We start from the raw sequence: 26,900 nt of genomic DNA, 5'->3' as shown, positions 1-26,900 counted from the left end.
CATACTTGCTGCGGACCGCAGCGAGTATGTAATTGTACCGCGCTTAACTCCTTCTACTCCCGCCCGGCTCCCCCGCTGTAAGCAGCATACATTACCTGTCCTTGCTGCACGGGTCCGGCGTCCTGCTCTCCCGTCCGGCCAATTAGTGTGTTGCCCAGCCGCAGCCACTGATTGGCCGGGCGGGAGAGCAGGACGCCGGACCCGTGCAGCAAGGAGAGGTAATGTATGCTGCTTACAGCGGGGGAGCCGGGCGGGAGTAGAAGGAGTTAAGCGCGGTATAATTACATACTCGCTGCGGTCCGCAGCAAGTATGTAGTTTATGGAAACTGACAGGACCTGCCGGGCTCGCAGCGAGAATCTCGCTGCGAGCCCGCCCGTGTGAAGCTACCCTTAAACAACAAATATTCTAAGATATTGGGCCGCATTTACTAAGACAAATCCCCCCCCCCCCCCGTTTTTCTGTAGTTTGTGTTGTATTATTTCCCGACTAATTTACTATTGTGCCTCATGCCCTTAGTAAGCTTGTCGAGTTTCTCACAGGACAAAACTAAAACCCGACTAGTCCACTACACTAGCAGCGGCAGGTTTTTAGAATAGAATATCCGTGAAAAAAGAAAAAAGAGGTTTGCTAAAGCGGAACTACCAACAGGTTAGATGAATCAAACCTGCTGAAAGCTCCCTCGTTGGCACGGGGCGCTGAGGATGAAGGTATGTCTGTTACCTTCATCCTTGCCATCGTTCCTGTGCTGTTAGCTGTGAAATCTTCTGCCTAGTAAGCCATTGGGGCTGGGGCTATTGCCCCCGAGCACCAAGCCTGCCAGTGAATGAGTTAGACACGAGTTTCTCTGACAGAGCCTGTGAAACAATGTGAATAAATGGTGCATGTGCAGGATGTTAGCAGAGAGCTGTAACAAGTTGGCAACTCTGTGTACTGATGAGATGCCCGGCAATCAGCTAAAAGCATCAAGTGCTTTTTGGAGGAACACAGCTTCAGACTGTCAGGTTGTGTGTGGTGTTGCATCTCATTTCAATAGAATTGAACAGCAATACCACACTTATACCAGGGAAACATGTGGTGCTTTTTCAGAAACAAAGCAGTTTTTTTCCGTTTGTTTGTTTGTTTTATCCTGAATATCCAGTTTAATTTCTCTGCAATACCACCATAGGATAGAATTAATAAATGGATTGTCCTTGTAATTAATGTAATTCATGAGCTGTCTAGTTGTCTTCTGTATACTTATATATTATAAAACGTCATGGTTTGCAGCTCATAATAAGTATTTTACATACTTTCTTGACTATATTGTAGCTGAAATTTCTGCAAATAATGCATCAAATGAAATCTTGATTTCCTCAAGACTGCTATCACACACATCAGTATCTGCTCCCATAGGGCCCTACAATCTAAGTTCCCTACGATGTGAAGAATCTGTTTTTTATTAGAAAAAAACAATAAAATATGTTTACATAGGAGAAATGGTAATGTTAACAATGGTCATTGTTTCTACATTCCCATGTTCTTAGGGAAGTCGTCTATTGCAGAGCTGAAAAAAAAACATTCTGAACCTGTTGCCATGCTGTGATAGCTATCCCTCAGATTCTGAATATCCTACTGGTGGATCCGACTTCAGAAATTGCAAAGAAATTAAGAACTCTATTACACGTGCTGAAGGTTAGATATATCTGCTAAAAAGTGAATGAATGCTTTATTTCCTTATCGAGTAAAATATGGATAATACTGCTTGATATAAATATCCTTGTTTCCTTTTGTGTATGCAAAATAAAGCTTTCACATATATGTACATGTGCATTATATACATTGCATCGCATAGATTAGTGAAAATTTACAATTACCTGCTCTGTGTATGGTCCATTTGTATTTCCAATTAGATGGAATATATACACTGATCACAGAAGATGGACTTAAGTATCAGACCTACTGTGACATGACAACGAATGGTGGAGGTTGGACCTTGGTGGCCAGTGTCCATGAAAACAACATGAATGGTAAATGTACAGTGGGAGATCGCTGGTCTAGTCAAGGAGGAAACAACATCAATAACCCAAAAGGAGATGACAACTGGTCTAACTACGCTACATTCGGCCTACCTGAGGGAGCTACCAGTGATGATTATAAGGTACTTTTTATAAATATAGGACATGGATATCTATGGGGCTCATATCTATGGGACTGCTGATCTAGGTTTACAGATTGTCTCAGGGCATGTAAGGCCATAAATAGCGAGCTGGCACCTTTGACTTTTCTCCTATCCACATGATCGGGAAAAGTAGGTAGCAGGGGCTCTGAGCTCTGTACCCCCCGCCGATCTCCATATTGGGCCCCGCCGGCTGTGATGTAAATAGAGCTGTGGGTCAGGCACACAACTCACGGCTCTATTTATTCCTATGGCACACTCAGCTCTTTCCGTCATGCCATAGGCCTTAGGAATGAATAGCATGCAAGCGACCTGTGGCTCTATTCATTGCGGGGCCCAATACTTCGGGGGGGGGGGGGGGGCGTAATAAAGAGGTTGGACCCCCTGCGACCTCCTACTTTTCCCCATCCTGTGGATAGGGAAAGGTCAATTATTCCTGGACAACCTTTTTAATTTTCTCATGTTCCTCAGCTTATTCCAAAACAATGTTTACAGTGTGGTAAAAAAAATGCCATTAAAAGATAACCCTTCCATAACTCCACTACTATTATAGAGTATTCATTGTTTGCAACAAAATAAAGGTATTTGGCACATATTAAGTTACATCTACATGAATGACAGGACAGCGGTTTACCAGCAGAACTTTGCCCACAACATAACACTGCCTCTACCAGCTTGTCTTCGCCCATCAGTGCATATTGGTAAATACACACCATGTACAATTTGAGACACAATAGGAGCCTTTTATTTAATCTAGAACCACAATCCATCACTATTATACAGTATGTTCAATACATTGTAAAAAAAATATTTTTTTCTTCCCAATCTGCTTCTAGAATCCAGGATATTATGATATTTTTTCAAAAGACTTGGGGTTATGGCATGTTCCCAACAAGACCCCCTTGTCTAAGTGGAGAAATACTGCTATCCTAAGATACCGCACAAACAATGGCTTCTTTTCCCAAGAAGGTGGTAACCTATTTCACCTATATAAAGTAAGCAATGTCCATATTCTTATTAAAAATGTCTTTAAGTGATGAGCGAGTATGCTTGTCCGAGCATGGTACTCGTTCAAGTATTATGGTACTCGATGGTACTTGTTACTCGAACGAGCATCTCGCAATACTCAAGACAATGGCACCTGCATGTTTGGCGGCTTTTTCTCAGCCAATCATCATGCAGGAAAGGCTTTGGGAGCTTGTAGCATCACGTGGGAATCCTACATGTCGATAGCAGTGATTGGCTGGCCAGATCAGATGACCCTGGCATATAAGAATCAGGTCCCGCGATGCTTACGTCAGACGCAGGCTGGATGAGATTAGGGAGAGAGCTGCTGTCTGTCAGGGAGAGTGTTAGGGAGGGAATTAGCATTCCTGTAGGCAGGGATACTAGAGAAAGAACCCAACCCAAGGGCTTAAAATCTTTATTTGTTTTTGGAGTAGTCCAGACTGCTGGCTGGGACTTGCAGTGCAGCTAACACGATCTGAGCAGCACACTTTGGTGGTCAACTGCTGGCAGAAAGGAGACACCAGGTGGTGCATACAGACCCCAAAGATGTCCTCAGTACTATTATTTTTTTTGTGGCTGGTGCTCCTGCTGTTGTACATTGCATTGCTGTGATTCACATATCACAACATTTATTTGGCCAACAGTTATCCCTCCCGAACCCTCTATGCACAAGGAGCTTTCTTCTTCTCTTCTGAATAAAAAGAGGAGGGATAAGCTGCTGCCAGACTTTTATCTGCCTGACACCAAAAGGATCAGACAGTTGAAATTGGTTATCGGGAGCCGCCCATACACGTTAGACAGCTGGCCTGACACATGGCTCTGCTTAGAAAAAGCCCTATGGTCTTTGGGTGTTGCTATACAATGGATGATTTGTACAGTGATATGTGTTTATTACGTGATTTTTTAAAATTATTATTCTGTGTGGGAAAAATAGCCTAAGAAAAGGCCTGAATACAGGCCAGCCATATCAAAAACAGTGTATACATCCAACTGAATCTAAAGGTGCCAAAGTCATGCAGACAAACAAACATGAAACAAATACAAATTTGGCGTAATGTTGCGATTAGGCAGCCTCAGAGGCATCCATGCATGCTGCCCCTGCTGTTTCCTGTCCATTTCTGTGGTGTTTCCATAATTTTCTGAGGTTGACAGGTTTTTACACAACCTTTCCTGAGCTTGGGTCCCCTGCAAAAATGCTCGAGTTTCCCATTGACTTCAATGGGGTTCGTTACTTGAAACGAGCACCCGAGTAACAAAAAAAATATTTGTCTCGAGTAACAAGCACCCGAGCATTTTAGTACTTTCTCATCACTAAAGTCTTTCCAAGCTCTATGTTCTATGTGCTACAATATCTTGTAATTTTATACTATCTTAAAGGAAATCTATAAGTTTTGCAGTATTTGGCATAACAATGTTATTTGTGCTCTTTATGGTATTCCTGGAAATACATACTGTATAATAGATTTCCCATGGTCTAACTGAGCATCAGTATATTTAATGCTTAACATTTGTTTGATTTTCCTTAGATATACCCTGTGATGTACAATGCTGGAAGCTGCCTCACAAATAATGGACCTGCTATCCCTGTTGTGTATGACTTTGGCAGTGCTGAGAAGACCAAATCATTTTATTCACCAAATGGACAACGTATGATAATGTCCGATTGTACAGTAATATAAAAGTAGTTATATGTACAGACATGAACATTACACTAACCAACCATTGTGGATCTTTCTGCAGAAGAGTTCACTCCTGGCTATGTCCAGTTCCGGCCTATTAATCACGAAAGAGCTTCCTTGGCTCTATGTGCAGGTGTGAAGGTGACAGGATGCAATGTAGAACATGTAAGTATTAATAATGCCACATCCAGTGTTTCTGATTATGAAGTTATGTTTTTTGTCTATGTTCCCACAATGTCTTTTTTGGCCATTTGGGGTCAAATAAGGGCCCTTATTTCATAATGACGTCCATCATTTGCCTCAAACGGCCCAGAAAAAACTGGGTGGGAACACAGCTTTTGTCTGTCAACATCTTGTTAACCCCTTCAAGATGAAGGACATAACTGTAAGTTCTTTTTTTGCGGTGAGTTACAGCTCAAGGAGGTACAGTTACATCCTGGGATGAAACGGGCCCTGTGCCATCCCGCGGCAGGTTGTGGCTGTCAGTGTTCGCAGCAGTTAACCCTATAGGTGCTGCGATCAAGCTGATCACAGCACCAATATTGTAGAATAGAGGGAAAATCTTTCCTCTGTTCCCATCAGGGCTGTGCAGAAGCGATCACACAGCCCCAATGGTTACTATGACACCAGGAGGCTTCCATGAAGCCTCCTGTGTCATAATTACCACAGACATAACTATTACAGGCACATTACAATGCAATGCAGATCTGCATTGTAATGTAATATGCCTGTAATCAGGCAATCAGATAGTAATGTCCCCATGGTGGGACAGTAAAATAAAGTATTAGGGCCCTATTCCACCGGACGATTATCGTTCGCATAATCGTTAACGATTAACGATCTCAAATGACCGCTATTGTGAAAGACCTGAACCGAACGACATCTTATTCATTGTGAATGATTTGCGAACGTTTTGCGAACGAGCAACGAGGCTGCAGCAGGCTGTGTGTGTGTGCTATGGCTGCAGCAGGCTGTGTGTGTGCTATGGCTTCAGCAGGCTGTGTGTGTGCGCTATGGCTGCAGCAGGCTGTGTGTGTATGCTATGGCTGCAGCAGGCTGTGTGTGTGTGTGTGCGCGCGTGCTATGGCTGCAGCAGGCTGTGTGTGTGTGTGTGTGTGCTATGGCTGCAGCAGGCTGTGTGTGTGTGTGTGTGCTATGGCTGCAGCAGGCTGTGTGTGTGTGTGTATGCTATTGTGTGCCCCCACAGTGACCCTCAACATTACTATGTGTGACCTCTCTCTATCAGTATGGCTAACCCCTCTGTATCACAGGGATTTGGCAGTGTTTCTTTGTGTATGGTGAACATTTAGTTAGAAACATAGAAGACAGTCAGCAGGAAAAGACCTCCTGCTCCATCTAGTCTAGTTCTGAGTAGTTCAGGACATGGAGGCTGGAGACTGGCTGCATCCACTGCACACACAGGAGAAGCTGCTTTATATACAGTATTCCTTTATTCACTCAGAAGTTGCACTAGGATCATGTAGGACATTAGGGAGAAGCTGCTGAGCCAGTGTGAGAAATAACTCCCCTGGTATATGACCGGCCATTTATGAAGGAGCAGGAGTCGGAGTTGGGAGTCGGAGTCGGTCCTGATAAAATTCAGGAGTTGGAGTCGGGAGTCGGAGTCGGTCCTGATAAAATTCAAGAGTCGGAGTCGGAGTTGGAGTCGGAGCTGCGGCTTACCGACTCCACAGCCCTGCTCATAACTAAACCTGCACTGTGACCACAGGAAAAAAAAATCTGAGAATCACTAATTTTGTAATTTTTCCATGAAATGTGGACATTTTTCACATGAAAATTGTATGGATATCGACCAAATTTATCACTAACCTAAAGTACAATATGTCACGAGATAACATTCTCAGAATTTCTAGGATAAGTTATAATATCATGGATGTATAACCACATAAAGTGAGACTGGTCAGATTTCAAAATTAGGCTCTGGTTCTCAAGGTACTGGTCGGTCCTGAAAGGATTAAACTGTAGGGTGACCCTAGACCTCCAACCCATCTAGACCAACACTGAACAACCTTTTATAGCTGATATATATAGTGTCACCTAAAACAAATAGGGAGGGCCAGATATAAAGACCAGATCACTATCTATATATTCTGGGGATTATTCATAATTAGAGGGTGATGAAAACTGTAATAGCCGTTTGTCTTACTTCTTCCGTATACATTTGCAGCATTGTATTGGCGGAGGAGGCTACATCCCAGAAGGAAACCCGAGACAGTGTGGAGACTTTGCATCATTTGATTGGGATGGTTATGGAAAACATGTAGGTTGGAGCTCCAGCAAGGAGATTACTGAAGCAGCTGTCCTCCTCTTTTATCGTTAAATTACATGTTTTTATGAAATGAAGCCATAGATACAGAGAAATAAGTAGTGAAAAACAATTGCTGAAAATATAACTAACATAAAACAATAAAGCAAATACATGTGGACTGTTTTCAATGCAGTTAGAGTTCTGTAAGTTCAAAGCAATAAGAATTGTCCGAAGATATGTGAAGCTGCCATTTTTGCACAGGTGACAATAGGAAATGCAGTCATATTGATTGTAACCTTTAATATAGCATCTGATAGTAAAACAAAATCTCTGCAAGTACAAAGATAATATAATGATCACATCACACAGGGAGAAAGATGGGAAATCTTGTCAATGCAGAGGTATGTATAAACATATGGAAAGTGAATTGACATGTATTGCTTTTGAGCAGGGCTATAGTTAGAGTTCATGCTTTTCTAGGTTCTTTTAATTCTCATACCCTTAAATAATAGAAACAATGAGGATGAAGTGTGGAAACATTGTAGGGGAAACCTACTAATGTGTCAATGTGCTCTTCATGTCCCCCTGCAAACATGCTGTAAAAAAATAACTAATAAAAAATATACTTAAAGTGTAACTGTCATTAATTTTTTTTTCTGCATAAATGAAAAGTACAAGAGATTTTTTAAAGAAACTCTGTAATAGGTTTTATTAAGCTAATGGGTTTCCTTCTGTACTCAAAAAGCTGTTTTGCATCCCCCCCCCCCCCCCCAGCCAAAGTCGTCTTCATTACAGAGGAGCAAAGTGAAGATGGGTTCTACTGTGTCCGTTATAACCTATGGAGGGGGAGCAGCCGAGGGGATGAGTTAGCAGAAAGAGGAGAGAACCAGCCCTTGCAGTTTAGAGACTGTCTAGACACAAAATGCTGCATTCACAGGTCAGACTGATCAGTGCTGGTATGGGAACTTGGTGAGGTAAAATTGCAGGATGTAGCTCTCTGCTATACATAAGGTTTTTTTCTCCTCTCCCTGCTCCCTCACCCCCTCAACCCCTCCCCTCTCTATAGACCATAATGGACACAGATAAGTGGGGGCAGGGGGAGGCTACAAAACAGCTATTACTTTCTTAAAATAACTCAAACTTAAATGACAGTTGCACTTTTAATTTACTGTTTTATTGTGATGCCCTCTGTAAGGCACCACCCAAGACTACTACTATAAATGCAAAGACGTCCAACCCGTTAGACAACATGCACAAATGTGATGTACAGCACAGAGAAATTACAGGCTGTCTGGGCCTTGCATTTTCCCAACTAGTCACAGTCAGGCAGGCTCAATGGATCCTGCAGGCTATCCCCCCCCCTTGGACTGGTCCAGTTGCTTGGGGGACCTCAATGATGCTGTAAGAAAGATTCCCCTGTTTTTAAGGGCAGCCCTTGTGATCGCTGATCGTCCGGGCAGCCCATAGGATACAGCAGCGTCTGCTGCCGATGCTCCTATTCCACGGAGTGACAGAAGCAGATCGTTGCTGTTTCAGTCGTTTGTTTTTCAACATGTTGAAAAACAAACGACTGCAACCATCAGCTGACATAACCGATGTCGACTGATCGTTGCTGTCAATTCCACGGGACGATTATCGTCCGTATTGGCCGATATCGGCCGAATACGGACGATAATTGTTCAGTGGAATAGGGCCTTAACCCTACAACTGCTGTGTAACGGGGCTGAGGCACTGCATGCCCATCCATTGACCGCTGTTTCAGTATTCTATCCTAGTTTTGCCCCTCATTTTTCTTTAAGCTTCCGGTTACAGACGGTGCACATCAGCTTTAACATCAATGGTTGTGCTCCTGCATACGTCTGTCCATAATCATGTGATAGATCTACAGATTTGTCCTGTGAGTATGAATTTACTCATCTCTGGAATCACAGCAAGCCAAACTGTACAGGTCCTTGTCAGTAAAGTCAGATGCTAGATTTGATTTGACTGTGATTTGACTGTGTATTTTCTCAAGTAGTCACCTCCCTAACGTGCTTGTTTACTGAGCCTATTATACGCCTTGACCATCGTTCAGCATTGGCTGCACAAACATCATAAGTGATGTCCGTGTATGGTGTCCCACCACTGGTGTTTCTTTCTCTTCTATGTACCTGTCAAAAAGCTGAAGGAAGTCATGGGTAATGTTATTTATACTATGGGGGACATGTATCATCCGGCGTACGGATGATTTTCGGCGGAAAGTGCTGATTTGCGCATTATTTTATTCGCAAATGGCCGATTTGCGAATAAAATATTTGCAAATCGGCACTTTCCGCCGAGTACGCCGGCGGGTCGGGGGGGGGGGGGGTTTCGGCCGGGGCGGGGAGGGGGAGTGAAGGGGGCGGAACGGAGGGTGCGGACTCAGAGTCTGCGCAATTCACCATCCATTCCACCAAAAGATACGCCGAAAACCTACTCCAGTCCTCAGCTGGCATAGGTTTTCGGCCGTGCGCACAGGAGGGCACGGGATTTATGTAGAGGCAGTGCGCCTCTACATAAATCCTCGTAGCGCCGGAGATGCGGGGACATTTTTAAGTCCGGCGTAAAAAATGCCGGACTTAATAAATGTCCCCCTATGTGTTTTATGCTGACCAATAGGAGGTGCCTTTTTCTTCCCTACATCTATCCTCTTCTCTTTCTCCTGCACGCACTCATCAACACTCACCCAACAGGCCCCTCTAGGAAGAGTTTCACTGGTGGAAGTACATGTCTGTCCTAGTCTGATTCTCAGGGAGAGAGCACACACAAAAGGCAAGTTCCTGCAGAAGCTAAGCCAGGACCCCAGTCAGGGACGCAGTTCAGTTGAGTCTAGCCATGATGCAGTTCAGTTGAGTCAAACCACTTATACTAAGCAGTGCTAAGCACACAACAGAAGAGCAGTCACCAAGGAACACCCTGACTAATGCCAGGAACACATCTAAAAAGAGCAGGGCAGTATCCTGAACAAAATAGGAACTAGCCTCAGTAGGACAAAGCTACCGATATATAAAGGGCTACATATCCTACTGCGCAGTGCAGGTAAACGGGAAGACTTGGACACCTAGCTACACCCAGATAACCACGGCTGGGGCTTGTACTATCCTACTGGGACAGGTTCTACGTTACCAGAGGGCAGAAGGCGATCAGTGTCTAAACTTGAGTACAAGTTTCACTTCACTCAAGATATCTACTAAAAGTTCCGGAAGAGTACAAAGCTACACCGGGTTAGGGCCCCTCTGGCAAACTCCTCTCCTCTGCTCTACTCTTCACTCTACAAGCACTCTACAACTGCCTCTGTTACTTCTCTCAAGCACCTACCTCCAGCACTAAGGTCAAGCATTCAAGTGTGTCAAGATTTATTACTTGTGAAACCGTGTACTATAACCTGTAAAGTTCTACAATAAAGCTGTTATATTTTTATACTACGCACAAAACTCTGTCATCTTCTGTCTGCACCTGCACCTATACACACACAATGGCACACCCTGAGTGATTTTTACCCCTTCTGTGGGTGGTGGTACCGACTGTCCAAGTGGGTCAGTTGCCACTTAGGATGGCTGTGACAAGAGCCCAAGGGACCCACATCAACCCAGCAGGCCACCGACCATTTGGGAAACACAGCCAGCCATACAAAAAGCAGGTACCGACATCACACATGTGTGCTGGACTAGCACTGGCATCACAACAACTAACACCTGACAAACACCAGTACCTACATCACACCTGGTAGCCACCACTTGTGCAGTCCTTGCCTAGTGTAAAAAAAATTAAGTTCACACCTACCTGACCATGCTCCCCTGTGCTTCTGCCTACTCCCCGATATCTTCATGTCTTCTGCCAATCCCACAGCCGCTGTGAGTGCTGCAGAGTCGGCCTCTAAAGTGACAGGCCACTCAGCTGATCACTGGCCATGGCCAGTGATTGGCTAAGTGGCTTGACACCTCAGAGGGTGGCTCTGCAGTTACAGGGGCAGCTTCGGGCAGTGGGCAGAAGACAGGAAGATACTGGAAAGCTGGCAGAAGCACCAGGGAGCATGGTCAGGTATGTGTGAACCTTATTTTTTTTACGCTAGGCAAGGGCTGCACAGACATCACTAATGATGCACAGGTATGTATAAACTTTATTATTTTTTTACACAATTGTCAGCGATGCCTGGCTGGCAGCTGATGATTTCCAAACAATATACATTACCTGTCCATGCTTTAGGGCTCCTCTTGCGGTCTGCTTCCGCATGCTGCAGCTTCAGAGCAGCCTGTCTGAGCTGACAGGCTGCTCAACCAATCACTGGCTGGGACCGCTGCGGCCAGCTGCAGTGCCCGGGACCCGGGAAGAAGCAGACTGCAAGAGGAGCCCTGGAGCATGAAATGTAATGTATACTATTGCAAATCATCAGCCGCCGGTCATGCATCGCTGTTACACTTAGCAATGCGCATTGTCATCGGCTGATCGTTGTTTCTATTTGACGGAGCGATAATCAGCCGGATCAGGCCAATTATTGCTCCGTATAGTCCTAGGACTATCAAGCTGTATCAATCTTTTTTTCAAGGGGTTGTATCTATTCTGGTTGTATGTTTACTATTTAGTAAACTTAGTTTTTTTTCAAGAATCTCTGTGTCAGAAGTCACTAGCCTGCATATTGACAGGAACAACTGCATTTAAAAAGGATGTGGGGGAACACGAGTAGTTGCTAGTGCACCTCTCTGCCATGTGACACCTGCACCACTGCACCCAGATAGCACTGCACTTAACATCATCCGCAGACGCTTAAGGTTCCTGCAGGCACACTATGTCGAATATTAACTGTCTAAAGCAATTACATTAGAGAAGGAAAAACACAGTCACATTATATTCTATCCTAGATAACCGTTGTGTTAAATTAGAGCTTTAAAAACTTCTTGGCAGGGAGACAACTCTAAGGTGATTATTAGCTTACTTTTATTGTTTGTAACCACACACAATACTTACTTTCATTGCCCATGCTTACATATGATTGGAGAATTTGAAGTTGAAAGCACGTCATTGGAATTGACAAGCTCTATAAATATTGGCATATTGGCATACAGACAAGAAAACTTCTCTACTGCAAGAACCTCTGAGCTGGTAAGATGGTTTTCATAAGATGACTTCACTGCGAGAAGATTTGGTGCAGAAACATCCCAAATTAGATGTATGAAATGGATTATATGGAAAAGACATTGGTGCAATAAATTTGCCAGCTGTGAATTCACACCTACATAGAGCGTTCATTCAGTGGTCTCCATCTTTAAGAGAATATTCGCATGGAAGAATGATGTTTGGGAGGTAAATTATGTTCTGGGTAAAATATGGTTTAAAGCGACTCTGTACCCACAATCTGAACCCCCCAAACCACTTCTACCGTCGGATAGCTGCTTTTAATCCAAGATCTGTCCTGCGGTCCGTTTGGCAGGTGATGCAGTTATTGTCCTAAAAACAACTTTTAACCTGGCAGCCCAGTGCCCTACGGGAGTGACCTAGATTGTGTATGCATTAGGCTGGCACAACCTCTCTGTCCCTCCTCCCCGCCCTCCGCATCATTAGGAATGCTCCAGGCAGATTGCCTACTATTCATCAGCTGTGAGAGCCTGGCACATGGGCTGGATCGTTAAGACACCTGTGCAAATTTTCAGCATGAACAAATGTTCCAGTGGCATTCCTAATGATGAAGAGAGTGGGGAGGAAAGACGGAGGGGTGGTGCAAAGTTAGGGCACAAATACTTCCGTAGGGCACGGGGTTGTAAGTTTAAAAGTAGTTTTTTGGACAATAACTGCATCACCTGCCAAACGGAGCGCAGGAGAGATCTTGGATTAAAAGCAGCTATCTAAAGGTACAAGTGGTTTGGGAGGGTCAGATTGTGGGTACAGAGTCGCTTTAATATGTCTGTTATGACTATACCTATAAAACCCTTGGCTACGAGCTCTGGCCATCAGCTATGCTCGTTGCGGCAAATTTGCGTACGTTAGTTCTCATGTTTGCATTTCACTGGTGTGAACATGGGTGAATTCTGTCTTAGGGTACTATTACACGGAACGATAATCGGCCGAATTGGCCCGATTCGGCCGATTATCGCTCCGTGTAATAAATGCAACGATCAGCCAATGACAATGATCATCGGCTGATCGTTGATATAGGTTAGACCCTATTTTCGTCGAGCGCCGACCGCGCACCGCTGCGTGTAATAGCGGTGCGTGGCCGGCGACTAACGATATACATTACCCATCCACGTTCCAGGGCTGCTCCTGCCGTCCGCTTCTCCTGGGGTCCCGTGCACGCTCTAGCTTCACAGCGGCCTGTCAGCTGATAGGCCGCTCAGCCAATCACAGGCCGCAGCGGTCCCGGCCTGTTATTGGCTGAGCGGCCTACCATCGGTAACGATGTCCTTGCAGCTCTTGTCAAACAATTATCGGGCCGTGTAATAGGCCCAGTAAACGAGCAACGATCTAGCAGATCGCTGCTCGTTTACAGGTATTATCGGGCCCTGCTCGGCCTGTGTAATACCACCCTTAGCCTAAATAATACATTCTGGTTAACGGCTGTTCATCTTCTGAAATGAATTCTGCCAGTACCTTGACAGTTAACTCCTTGCTTTGCTGATGATTGACGCCCTTATCCTCCTATCTCAGTTCTTGCTTGTCTCCCCCAATCACCTCTGAGACCGGAACCTGGCCTTCTTTAAGACTCATTCATTCACTGTGCCTAATGTCTGCTATAGTGTGCCTATATTTGCTTCATACTCTGTGCTAGCTATCCTGACTTATTGGTTTCCTGGCTATGTGTTTGTCTTCTGACTTGGTCTGTATTTTAGTCCTCTGTTTTTTTGTGTATGGTTTACCTCATTGACTCTGTTTATTGCCTCGCTACTTTGTACTAGTACCTGCCTCTCCTGGTTTGACCCCAGCTTATTGACCACCCGCCACTGTGTATTTTTTGTCCTGGTCTCGTAACTGTCTCATATTTTTTTCTCATCTCCGGTTCCACCTATATTAGTGTAGGGAATGTCTCCAAGTTGTCCTGTGTCACTTAGGACACGTTGAGGCAAATAGGCAGGGACAGTGGGGGGGGGCAGCGTCAGGGCTGCACTTGTCTGTGCGTCACCTGTGTGTACCCTGACGTGTTCTGACAGTGTCTCTTGATTTCGTATATATGGGTTGAATTTCTAAAGATCTCAATCTTATCTGTATCAAATCTCTATAATTAATCATATTTTATGTATATATTGTGATATGTCCATACAATACAATACTGTTTCTTTTCTTTTAATTTTAGATTCTACAGAAACTGATTAAGGAAGATGTTAGTCCTCATCATCTTTATGGCACTTCCTGAAGTGAACTGTGACACATGTGGTGAATATTTTCCCTTATAATGATAATCAGAGTTTGCTTGGTGAAAATAAAGAATATTATTAAAAGAGTACCTGTCAGTAAAAATAACCTTTGACATGTCAGACGTGTCAACAGTTTTAATTGATCAGGCTCTGAGTGCTCAGATTGCATCCGGTTAGGAGTTGGAAGAACGGTTCCATCTGAATCTGAGTTTCACTCAAAATTTCGGGTGCCTTTCCATTGGGCTGAAACAAATATGATTATATCTGACAGCCTGGCTGTAAATAATAAACTTATCAAAGTAGGGTGGTGGCTGTCCCATCAGATGTATATAGGCTGATCAAGAGGTTTTAATAAGGGGATATGGTGGTGGCCAGAATGTATATTTCCCTAAAAAATTTGTTCAGTTTTAAGTTTCTAGTATAGTGAAATATGTTAAATATGTCTTCCCACTGATTGGCATGTGTGGACATGCAAAAGACTGGAATTAATTCCCAGTAGCAATAAAAATTAACTTTTAATTATAGTTAAAATATGAATATGTAATAACTTACCATAGCCATCAAGTGTTATTTAAAAGAACTCCCCTAAAGTATATGATATTGTGTTATAATTTAGCTAAGAGGTCAGATAGGTTTGATTCCTTGTCTAATCACTAGTTTAAACAGCATGTGTAGTAGTTACCGATGTACACTCTGTACCTAACCCTAATATATGTAACAGAAGGAGATATGAAGGTAATAACCTTAAGACGCACCTACATATCAAACATGCCTTATCTGTAGCGGTTTCTATGATATTAAACTTAGAGCAGCTGGAGTCTGTCCATAATAAGCTATAGTGAGATCATTTAAAGTCAGTCTCCCTGCCTAATGGTATGTTTTGACAGTCTCCACCAGCTTTATCAAAGAGGCAGACATTAAAAGCAAATTTTTATTGCTACTGGGTAAACATAGGCTTCTTTTGTGTGTTTATGTATTGATGAACCTCCCAGACCTAGCATAGGGTCATACCTTGTGTTGATATTTGCATAAGAAAATTCTTTACAGTGGGGAGTGAGTGTGTGTGTGTGTGTGGGGGAGGGGGTCGGGTTAGTTTAGGTTTAGTTTTGTTCTATTATCTGAAATTTATAATGTACTAAAACAGACAGAAGATGTATATAGCGGCCCCTCTTGGCCCTGGAGATTACATTGAGGGGGAAAAGAGCAACAGAAAGAAAACCACAAACACTTCAAAAATTTTTGATTTGTGGGTATTCCCAGTATATATAAATATATATAGGTTTTGAGTAGGGATGTAGCGCGGATTCATGGGGCCCCATAGCAAATAACTGTATATAGTTCCATCAATCCTGTATGACTCCCCCCTCCATACACATACTCTCCTGGCCTTGCGCGGTCTCCAGCAATACTTCATTCTCCCAACTCGCCGGCACTCCAGTGATGTCAAACCAGAAATATTATCTGCTGCAGAACATCTTTATAAGCAGATCTGTCAATCACTAGATTGTTGGAATGAGAGGCCGTATAAGCTTGGAAAGATTTCCTTTTAGTGGTGAGTTCTCTTATAAAAGCCCAGCATTAATAGAAACTGCTGCAAAACATCTTTGGGAGCAAACCTGTCAATCACTTGAGAGACCACTGACACACACACCACTGTCACAGACACTACTGAAAAAAGAACACACACTCTCAAAAAGATATACATACATAGATACAGTAGATACACACACTGACATATACATGTATACCCAGGGCCGTTTTAATACATTGTTCGGCCCAGTGCACAGCCCTCAAGAGTCTCAGAAAACAGGACTAGCCAGAGCTGCCCCTTGGCTGGGTCCTTCCCGGAGGGATATCTGGCTAGTCCTGTGTTCTGAGACTCTTCAATGAGGCTCCACTGACTCCTCTTTTGCATATTCATGTTTCCCAGGGGGCAATGCACTTAGGACTTCACTGCATTGAGCGCTTTCACTCGCAGCCGGCAGTGTTGTCGTTTGGCTGGTCTCCCTGAGTTCAGCAATCTGTTTCTCTTATGGCTCTACTAGGCATTGCTCCCACCTAGCCAGAATCCTGCTCCACACTGATGAGGGGCAACACCCCGAAACAGCTGTATGTGGATGGTTACCTAGCCTTGGTTTATTCCTTGTCATTACACTGACTTATAGGGCCACTTAATGTGGTGGATTTGGTGGTTTCTGAACAGGAGCTGTCCCTTGGCTGGGTCCTTCCCGGAGGGATATCTGGCTAGTCCTGTGTTCTGAGACTCTTCAATGAGGCTCCACAGACTCCTCTTTTGCATATTCATGTTTCCCAGGGGGCAATGCACCTAGGATTTCACTGCATTGAGCGCTTTCACTGGCAGCCGGCAGTGTTGTCGTTTGGCTGGTCTCCCTGAGTTCAGCAATCTGTTTCTCCAGTAGTATATAGACACCTGTGTGCTGCCCCCAGTAGTATATAGACCCCTTGTGTGCTGCCCCTAGTACTATAGACCACTAGGTACTGCTCCCATTAGTATATAGCCCCCTGTGCATCCCCCAGTAGTATATATACCCCCCTGGGCACCCCCCAGTAGTATATATATCCCCTGTGCTCCCCCAAGTAGTATATAGTCCCCCTGTGCACCCCCCAGTAGTATATATATCCCCTGTGCGCCCCTATATAGCCCCTGTGTGCTCCCCGACTTATATATACCCAGTGCACCCCCTTTTATATAATCCCCCTGTGCACCCCCAGTTATATATATACCCCCTGTGTGCCCCCCAGTTATATATATACCCCCTGTTTACCCCAAGTTATATATATATATATACCCCCTGTGTGCCTCCCAGTTATATATACCCCCTGTGTGCTCCCCAAGTTATATATAACCCCCTTTATATAATCCCTCTGTGCACCCCCAGTTATAAATATACCCCCTGTGTGCCCCCTCAGCTATATATACCCCCCTGTGCGCCCCATCCCTCCCCAGTAGTATATAGGCCCCCCTGGGGCACCCCTAGTTTAATAGTGTGTGTGTGCTGCCCCCGTTATATAGCCCCCCTTTGTGCTCCCCCCTGCCATATAGCAAGTAACAAAAAAAAAAAAAAACTTTATACTCACCTGGGACTGCGTGTTCCTCTTCTCTTCACCTCACCTTTGTGGCCACAGGCAGTGCTTTTCCTGCGGTCACAAGAGGCCGCTCTCTACCCTCACGGTGTCGGCACTGAGCGACGTCACTCAGCGCCGATACCACTGCGGGAGAGTGCCCTCTTGTGACCGCAGGCTCCCGACCTGTCAGTGCCGCTGCTGCCTGTACCTATAACTTACCCATCCCGATGGCGCCCCCCTGGCAGGCTGGTGGCCGGAGCCCAGAGCAACCACAATGGTCGCACAGAGCAAAGGCCGGCCCTACTCAGGGTGGGCCCCTTTAACCAGTGGGCCCGGTGCACCATGTGCCCTCTGGTTAAAGCGGCCCTGTATATACCCACAGATGCATACATACAGTACACACAATGACACAGACACACACAGGACTTACAGCTAGCTTTCAGTCTTCCTCCTCCTCTGTGTAGTGGGGCTAATCTCCACATGGTAATATTGAGGACCTATGGATCATATGATCCTGGTCCTTCAACACTCTTCTACTCTGCATTTACTATGTTGGCAGGTCCCTCTGCTCTGTTCCTCCTCTGATATTCAGCCCACTCACCTTGCGCAACAGTGAGCGGGCTGAACATTACAAGCAGGCTCGGACTGGCCTACAGGGGAACAGGGGAAACCCCCGGTGGGCCCTACCCCTTGATGGGTCCCTAGCAGGAGGTGGGCCTCCCTGTCTGACTCTTTCTACCAGAGAATAAAAACAATTTCTATGCTATAGAAGCACAGACAAATATATGTAAGGTACCATGTGTCTACTTGACCTAACAGCATCTAACAGTGTCAGCAGTTTGGAACGCGAATTCCAGCTGACAGAAGTCTTGTAACAAATGATAGTCAGGCAGTGAAGTGTGGGAAGATAATAAAAAGTGTGGGACCGAGCTCTCTCCCACAGCTGCTGAAAGTTTTTCAGTCATTTTCGATGTCACATACTCGCCTGATGGATTGCCTGCTCAGCCAGTCAGTGACTGCAGTGGTGTCCATCCCCAGTCAGTGATTGGCTGAGCAGGCACATTAAGGAAGAGCTTCAGGGGCACAGGGATGGGTAAGTATACTTTCTTTATTATGTTCCTGCACCCCCCTGCCTACCTGTGATTTGTTAGTTTCATGGGACTGCCCCTTTCAAGAAACTTAAGTGGCAGGTTATGCTGTTCGCTTAAACTAAAGAGTTACCAGTAGTGAGCCAGCATCGCTGGTCACATACACAGCTCTGTGCAAGGTCACTATAGTAATGTGAAAGGTTTGGTGCTTATTATATCTGGTGATCTGGTGTAAGGTATGGTGGGCCCCAAGAATCAAATTCCCAGGTGGGCCCAAGGTGGTGCTCCCCCTAAAATCCATAGGATGGGGATGTCAAGCTAAAAAACAACAACTTTCAAATCAACTGGTGTCACAAAGTTATATAGATTTTTAATTTATTTCTACTAAAAACCCTCAAGCCTTCAAGTACTTATCAGCTGCTGAATGTCCTGCAGGAAGTTGTGTATTCTTTCCAGTCTGACACAATGCTTCCACCTTTGCCCATGCCAGGAACTTACTTTGGACAGTTACTTACTTTGGCAGCAGATATTAATGTGTCAGACTGGAAAGAATAACCACTTTCTGCTGAACATACAGCAGCTAATAAGTATTGAAAGACAGCAGATTTTTTTGATAGAAGTAAAGTACAAATTTGGCACCAGTTTATTTATTTTTTGCTGGAGTACCCCTTTAATACTGTGGACTATTTTACTTTTAAACAACTTGACAGCCCCTTTTGTACAGTCAGTGCAGTTTCTCCATTGATCAACTAATAGGATGATCACCGATATCCTATGAAAACCTGGGAAATGTAGTAATACTCTTTGGCCGCCCTTTCCACATACAACGAATTCAGATTGTCAGATGTCTCATTCATGTTAACAAATCCGCCGTATATAACTGTATACTAGTGGTTTTCGAAATTGTGTATAGAGATGTCTGTGAACCACAAGTGTCCCTCGAAAAAGTTGTGAGGTATGGAGGAAGGGCTGACTGCAAAGCATTATGGGGAAGCTTGATGTCCTGTGTTTTCAGTCATCATCATCATCAGCATAAGTTTTTACAGCAATGGAGCAGCTTTATCAACAGGCCCGGACTGATAATCTGGCAGGCCGGGCAAATGCCCGCTGGGCTGCTCAGATTATCAGTCGGAGGGCCGCTGACCAGCCCCCCTGCTAAGTAAACCACGAGCCACCACGCGCTCACGCCCCCCGCCCGCCGCGGCCGTAAGAACTTTGTGTGGCCGCCCTGCATTTGCTGCCGTCCTCTGCTGTTAGCTGCTTACATATTCTGTTATCAGCAGCCCGATGCAGACCGGCCCCGGAGGCTCACAGCTCCAGCCCCGCGGCGCCTGCATCTCTCTCCCCTCCTGCTCGTCGGGAGACGTGTGACGTCATCCGTTGCTGCCCGCCCGAGCAGGAGAGGAGAGAGATGCAGGCGCCGCGGGGCTGGAGCTGTGAGCCTCCGGGGCCGGTCTGCATCGGGCTGCTGATAACAGAATATGTAAGCAGCTAACAGCACCAGACCAGAGAGGACCTGCTGGATCCACCAGAGGTGAGTATACTTTTGTTTTTTTGTTTTTTACATGAATGCTCCTACACAGTGGGAGCTTTACTTGGGGCCTATAACATGGAGTTATAGACCCCTCTATACTATACTATGTGGGGGCTGTACAGGGGGAAAATGCCATGTGGGGGGCTACAGAGGGATGCTTTTACTGTGTGGGGGGCTTCAGGGGGGGGATAATATGTTGAGATTATTCCATGTGGGGGCTGGCTGCACAGGGACCTATACTATGTGTGGGGGGGGGGGCTACACGGGGGGGGGGGATAATATGTGGGGGCTGGCTACACAGTGAGCGACATCCCCGTATACTGTGCATATAGTGAGTGACATCCCTGTATACTGTGCATATAGTGAGTGACATCCCTGTATACTGTGCATATACTGAGTGACATCCCCGTATACTGTGCATATAGTGAGTGACATCCCTGTATACTGTGCATATAGTGAGTGACATCCCCGTATACTGTGCATATAGTGAGTGACATCCCCGTATACTGTGCATATAGTGAGTGACATCCCCGTATACTGTGCATATAGTGAGTGACATCCCTGTATACTGTGCATATAGTGAGTGACATCCCTGTATACTGTGCATATAGTGAGTGACATCCCCGTATACTGTGCATATAGTGAGTGACATCCCCGTATACTGTGTATATAGTGAGTGACATCCCTGTATACTGTGTATATAGTGAGTGACATCCCTGTATACTGTGCATATACTGAGTGACATCCCCGTATACTGTGCATATAGTGAGTGACATCCCTGTATACTGTACATATACTAAGTGACATCCCCGTATACTGTGCATATAGTGAGTGAAATCCCCGTATACTGTGCATATACTGAGTGACATCCCCGTATACTGTGCATATAGTGAGTGACATCCCTGTATACTGTGCATATAGTGAGTGACATCCCTGTATACTGTGCATATACTGAGTGACATCCCTGTATACTGTGTATATAGTGAGTGACATCCCTGTATACTGTGCATATACTGAGTAACATCCCTGTATACTGTGTATATAGTGAGTGACATCCCTGTATACTGTGCATATAGTGAGTGACATCCCTGTATACTGTACATATACTAAGTGACATCCCCGTATACTGTGCATATAGTGAGTGAAATCCCCGTATACTGTGCATATACTGAGTGACATCCCCGTATACTGTGCATATAGTGAGTGACATCCCTGTATACTGTGCATATAGTGAGTGACATCCCTGTATACTGTGCATATACTGAGTGACATCCCTGTATACTGTGTATATAGTGAGTGACATCCCTGTATACTGTGCATATACTGAGTAACATCCCTGTATACTGTGTATATAGTGAGTGACATCCCTGTATACTGTGCATATAGTGAGTGACATCCCTGTATACTGTGTATATAGTGAGTGACATCCCTGTATACTGTGCATATACTGAGTGACATCCCTGTATACTGTGTATATAGTGAGTGACATCCCTGTATACTGTGCATATACTGAGTAACATCCCTGTATACTGTGTATATAGTGAGTGACATCCCTGTATACTGTGCATATACTGAGTGACATCCCTGTATACTGTGCATATACTGAGTGACATCCCTGTATACTGTGCATATACTGAGTGACATCCCTGTATACTGTGTATATAGTGAGTGACATCCCTGTATACTGTGCATATAGTGAGTGACATCCCTGTATACTGTGCATATAGTGAGTGACATCCCTGTATACTGTGCATATAGTGAGTGAGATCCCTGTATACTGTGCATATAGTGAGTGACATCCCTGTATACTGTGCATATACTGAGTGACATCCCTGTATACTGTGCATATAGTGAGTGACATCCCTGTATACTGTGCATATACTAAGTGACATCCCTGTATACTGTGCACATACTGAGTGACATCCCTGTATACTGTGCATATACTGAGTGACATCCCTGTATACTGTGCATATAGTGACATCCCTGTATACTGTGCATATAGTGACATCCCTGTATACTGTGCATATAGTGACATCCCTGTATACTGTGCATATATTGACATCCCTGTATACTGTGCATATAGTGACATCCCTGTATACTGTGCATGTACTGAGTGACATCCCTGTATACTGTGCATATACTGAGTGACATCCCTGTATACTGTGCATATACTGAGTGACATCCCTGTATACTGTGCATATACTGAGTGAGATCCCTGTATACTGTGCATATAGTGACATCCCTGTATACTGTGCATATACTGAGTGACATCCCTGTATACTGTGCATATACTGAGTGACATCCCTGTATACAGTGCATATACTGAGTGACATCCCTGTGTACTGTGTATATAGTGGGTGACATCCCTGTATACTGTGCATATACTAAGTGACATCCCTGTATACTGTGTATATAGTGAGTGACATCCCTGTATACTGTGCATATAGTGAGTGACATCCCTGTATACTGTGCATATAGTGACATCCCTGTATACTGTGCATATAGTGAGTGACATCCCTGTATACTGTGCATATAGTGAGTGACATCCCTGTATACTGTGCATATAGTGAGTGACATCCCTGTATACTGTGCATATACTAAGTGACATCCCTGTATACTGTGCACATACTGAGTGACATCCCTGTATACTGTGCATATACTGAGTGACATCCCTGTATACTGTGCATATACTGAGTGACATCCCTGTATACTGTGCATATACTGAGTGACATCCCTGTATACTGTGCATATACTGAGTGACATCCCTGTATACTGTGCATATAGTGACATCCCTGTATACTGTGCATATACTGAGTGACATCCCTGTATACTGTGCATATAGTGACATCCCTGTATACTGTGCATATACTGAGTGACATCCCTGTATACTGTGCATATACTGAGTGACATCCCCGTATACTGTGCATATACTGAGTGACATCCCTGTATACTGTGCATATAGTCAGTGACATCCCCGTATACTGTGCATATACTGAGTGACATCCCTGTATGTTGTGACTATACTATGTGGGGGCTGGCTACACAGGGACCTATACTATTTGGGGGATACAAGAAGGGGGGAATAATATGTTGTGGCTATACTATGTGGGGGCTACAAAGGGGGATATACTATGTGGGTGCTACACAGTGGGAAGGGCTATACTATGTGGGGGGCCTATATTATGTGGGACTGCACAGGGCATCTATATTATGTGTGGGGGGCTATATGCCTGACTACTATTTGGAGGCACATATTGGGCCTGACTGCTTATGTAGGAGCACAGAGCGGGCACTGTTACTGTGTAAAGCAATGGGGAATATAAGGTTATGATGAGGTATAAGGTTAGGTTGGTGCTGGAGCGTGGAGCCTAAAGTGTTTGTCTCGCAGATTCTGGGGAGAAGAGTCATGGCTGGAGAAATCTTCATGATGGGCTGAGCCAGATGGAAAGAAAAGGAAAAAACAGACAGCTTTGACTATCAAAAAGTCACTTATGATTCATGTAGAGAAGACGCCTCCTGTAAGTCACTGGATGTAACTGCACAATCATGCTTAATCACTTCACACGTACAGGATCTGCAACAGATTTGATGCTGGGTTCTGTCATTGAGTAACAAAGCTATCTGCAGCATCAAATCCTGTGTGTGTGAACACACTCTTAAGGTCTGTAGATCCTTTGTATAGCTGCATCTCTACCTCTATTTGGTCACTGCTAGAGATGAGAGACCTTACAGTAAGTTTAGGTTCACATGAACCCAAATGCTCTGAACTTCATCTCTGGTCAATGCTGAGGTAGAATATTGCATTTTATATACTGGTGGTATAAAGGGGATATTATTAATAGACAGTACAGCAGTATTATCCAGTCACTGTATGATGGCAGTGGTCATGGTATTATTTGTCCTGTGTATACTCATTTTATTGGTAATACTTGTGTTCACATAGTGGATTTATTCAGTGACAGCATAGTGGTATTAGTCATGTTGTAGTGATGATGGTAGTTGATGTATTATCTGTTACTTGTATACTGTAATAATGGTAGTATCAGTCTCTTTATAATAGATTGGCCAGTAACAGTAATGATGATATTCGCTTCCTGTATACTGGTGTTTTTTGGTAACTATAATAGCTATTTAGAGATATACAGTATTATCATGCATAGAAAATTGTCTTACCAGTGCTAACATTATACAGGAAATGTGTAATATTATTTTACATATCCTAACAATTTCCCTAGGACCCTACTTATATATATTATCACTGTTGTAGCCTGTTGTTGCATAATAGGTAGATAGATAGATAGTTCGATAGATAGATAGATAGATAGATGATAGATAGATAGGAGATAGATAGATAGATAGATAGATAGATAGGAGATAGATAGATAGATAGATAGATAGATAGATAGATAGATAGATAGATAGGAGATAGATAGATAGATAGATAGATAGATAGATAGATAGATAGATAGGAGATAGATAGATAGGAGATAGATAGATAGATAGATAGGAGATAGATAGATAGATAGATAGATAGATAGATAGATAGATAGATAGATAGATAGATAGATAGATAGATAGATAGATAGATAGATAGATAGATAGGAGATAGATAGATAGATAGATAGATAGGAGATAGATAGATAGGAGATAAATAAATAGATAGATAGATAGGAGATAGATAGTTTGATAGATAGATAGTTAGATAGATAGGAGATAGATAGATAGATAGATAGATAGATAGATAGATAGATAGATAGACTTGGCACCATTTCTGTCAATAAAAATGAGTTGCAATACAACACAACATGACCTAAGTGTGATATGGTATGTGGGCTGGAGGGGTGTGAGTGCCAGGGCTGATTTTCAGTCCCAGTCCGGCCCTGTTTATCAACCCGCCAGAGACAAAACACAATCTGATTCTCCCCATAGCAACCAATCACAAATCACCTTTCATATATAAACAAGCTCTTATAAAATTAAAGCTGAGCTTTGATTGGTTGCTATAGGCAGATTAGACTGTCTAAATTGTGCATGGCAACCAATCACAGTTTAGCTTTTATTTTACCAGAGTAATTTGAGAAACGAAACCTGAGCTGTGATTGGTTGCTATGGGCCACATCAAACCATATTATTTAGTATTCTTAGTGTGGCCTAACCATAGGCTGTTTGCTTGGTCACAAGTGTGTTTAGTGACCTCTGCAGTAAAGCACATCGCCAGTCATTAATAGGTTAATGCTTCAGATGTGTTTACCTGCAGTAACCATGGCAACCATGCACTGTGATGACAAGCGCTTATGTCATAAAGAAGGTTCCATAAAGCCAAGCACCGCGCCCTGATCAGTGCCATCTTGGATGCGCCAGAGGACCTTGAGCTTGACTACTTTACTGCCCCCTACCCTTGATGAAATTTGGAGGTTCTAGCAGGGGACCTGGATCTGTGAAGGAGAAGAGATACAGCCGCCTAGCCATCAATAAGGTGACAGATATTGCAGCCTCATCTCTCTCACATCCAGTTTATTATACTTATAGTATGGTATTAACCTCTAAGCCCAGGGGAGGGGCAGCTCTCCAGCCATGGCTCCCTCGAGGTTTCCCCCACAGGGGTTTTTTCCTCACCTGAGTGCTGGAGGGTGACTCTTCGTGAGTCAGGGGTCTGCCATTTTCAGTGTCATGTAATTTTAAATAAAATTGGGACCCTTTGACACCTGATTGCAATGTGTTGTGTCTTTATTTCGCGTTCTTTGGCTTAACTTGGGGGAGTTGGGGGTCCATCACATATTGCAGAGTCATAAAGCTGGACATCTGCCTGCTACACAGATCTTTCACCTGCACAATGCGCAAAAGTAGGATGGAGCGGTGGCTGGTGGAACTCCTGCACGTATGTGCATATCCCTGGATTAAAGGAACACTCAAATCTTGAAGAAAAAACATGTATCACATGGCTTATACCTACATCTACAAGGCTTGGCAAAAGGTTCTATTAAGTGACAGGGTCACACCAATCATAGCAACACGGACACCACCATAAATATACATTATATATACATAACCCAGTGGCTCTTGTGTGTGTGGGCAGGATCAGGGGCAAGGCAGAGTATTGTGCCCCCACACCTATACATGCAGGTGTGGGCTAGGTAGCTGCTCCCCCCCCCCCCCCCCTGCAAAATCCACAGGGTAGGGGATATCAAGCTGATTTGTGGGGGTCCCAGTGGTTATGAGTAGTGTCGGACTGGGATACCTGGGGCCCACCAGAGGAAATGATCCTTGGGGCCCACCAAAGAAGAATCAGTTAAAAGCGACATACTGACCCGGCCCTATCCTGGATTCATCTGGATCTGCGACAACTCCCTTGTGAATGACATGTTTTCAGTCGAACTATAACTCTCAGAATACCCTACACTTATGAAGCTTTAATGAAGGGTATGTTGGGAGTTGTAGTTTCAGACAGAACAAACCTTTAATAATTGATTGTTGTGCAGAAGCTTCTGGTGGCCGTAATCTGTTACAACCATCAGCCCTCAAGGTCCAGCACTATATGTCTCTACAGTGGCAGCTCAAATGTACTACAACTCCCAGCATATCCTGAGGGATGCAGACTATCAGTAAATGCTGGGAGTTGTAGTGCTTGCAGCTGTTGTACCTGGAGGATTCTTGGTGTATTGTACACTGAATGCTTTGTAGGAGATTAGAATACATAGTTATTAGTGATGAGCGA

The 26,900-nt window shown here is 44.2% G+C and overlaps 1 protein-coding gene and 1 long non-coding RNA gene across 3 annotated transcripts; both read left to right on the top strand.

Annotated features, from left to right (window-relative positions):
- The first annotated feature begins 1,524 nt into the window (after window positions 1–1,524).
- Window positions 1,525–7,749, top strand: LOC138799341 (intelectin-1-like). The gene is made up of 6 exons (XM_069980361.1): window positions 1,525–1,672; window positions 1,891–2,138; window positions 2,993–3,151; window positions 4,691–4,811; window positions 4,905–5,008; window positions 7,032–7,749. Exons 2-6 carry the CDS (start codon window positions 1,947–1,949, stop codon window positions 7,182–7,184), a joined length of 729 nt encoding a protein of 242 aa, XP_069836462.1. The 5' UTR covers window positions 1,525–1,672; window positions 1,891–1,946; the 3' UTR covers window positions 7,185–7,749.
- Window positions 7,750–11,182: 3,433 nt separating this feature from the next.
- Window positions 11,183–25,883, top strand: LOC138798580 (uncharacterized). 2 transcript variants are annotated; one of them, XR_011364108.1, is made up of 3 exons: window positions 11,183–12,431; window positions 14,416–14,495; window positions 25,443–25,883. It is a non-coding gene; the product is annotated as an uncharacterized lncRNA (long non-coding RNA). The 2 variants fall into 2 exon arrangements; XR_011364107.1 differs by lacking the exon at window positions 25,443–25,883 and having other exon boundaries at window positions 14,416–14,560.
- Window positions 25,884–26,900: the final 1,017 nt, after the last annotated feature.

Source organism: Dendropsophus ebraccatus, chromosome 8 (genome assembly GCF_027789765.1).
Source record: "Dendropsophus ebraccatus isolate aDenEbr1 chromosome 8, aDenEbr1.pat, whole genome shotgun sequence".
In the NCBI taxonomy this organism is placed as follows: domain Eukaryota; kingdom Metazoa; phylum Chordata; class Amphibia; order Anura; family Hylidae; genus Dendropsophus; species Dendropsophus ebraccatus.
This window is presented reverse-complemented; position numbering and strand designations above follow the sequence as displayed.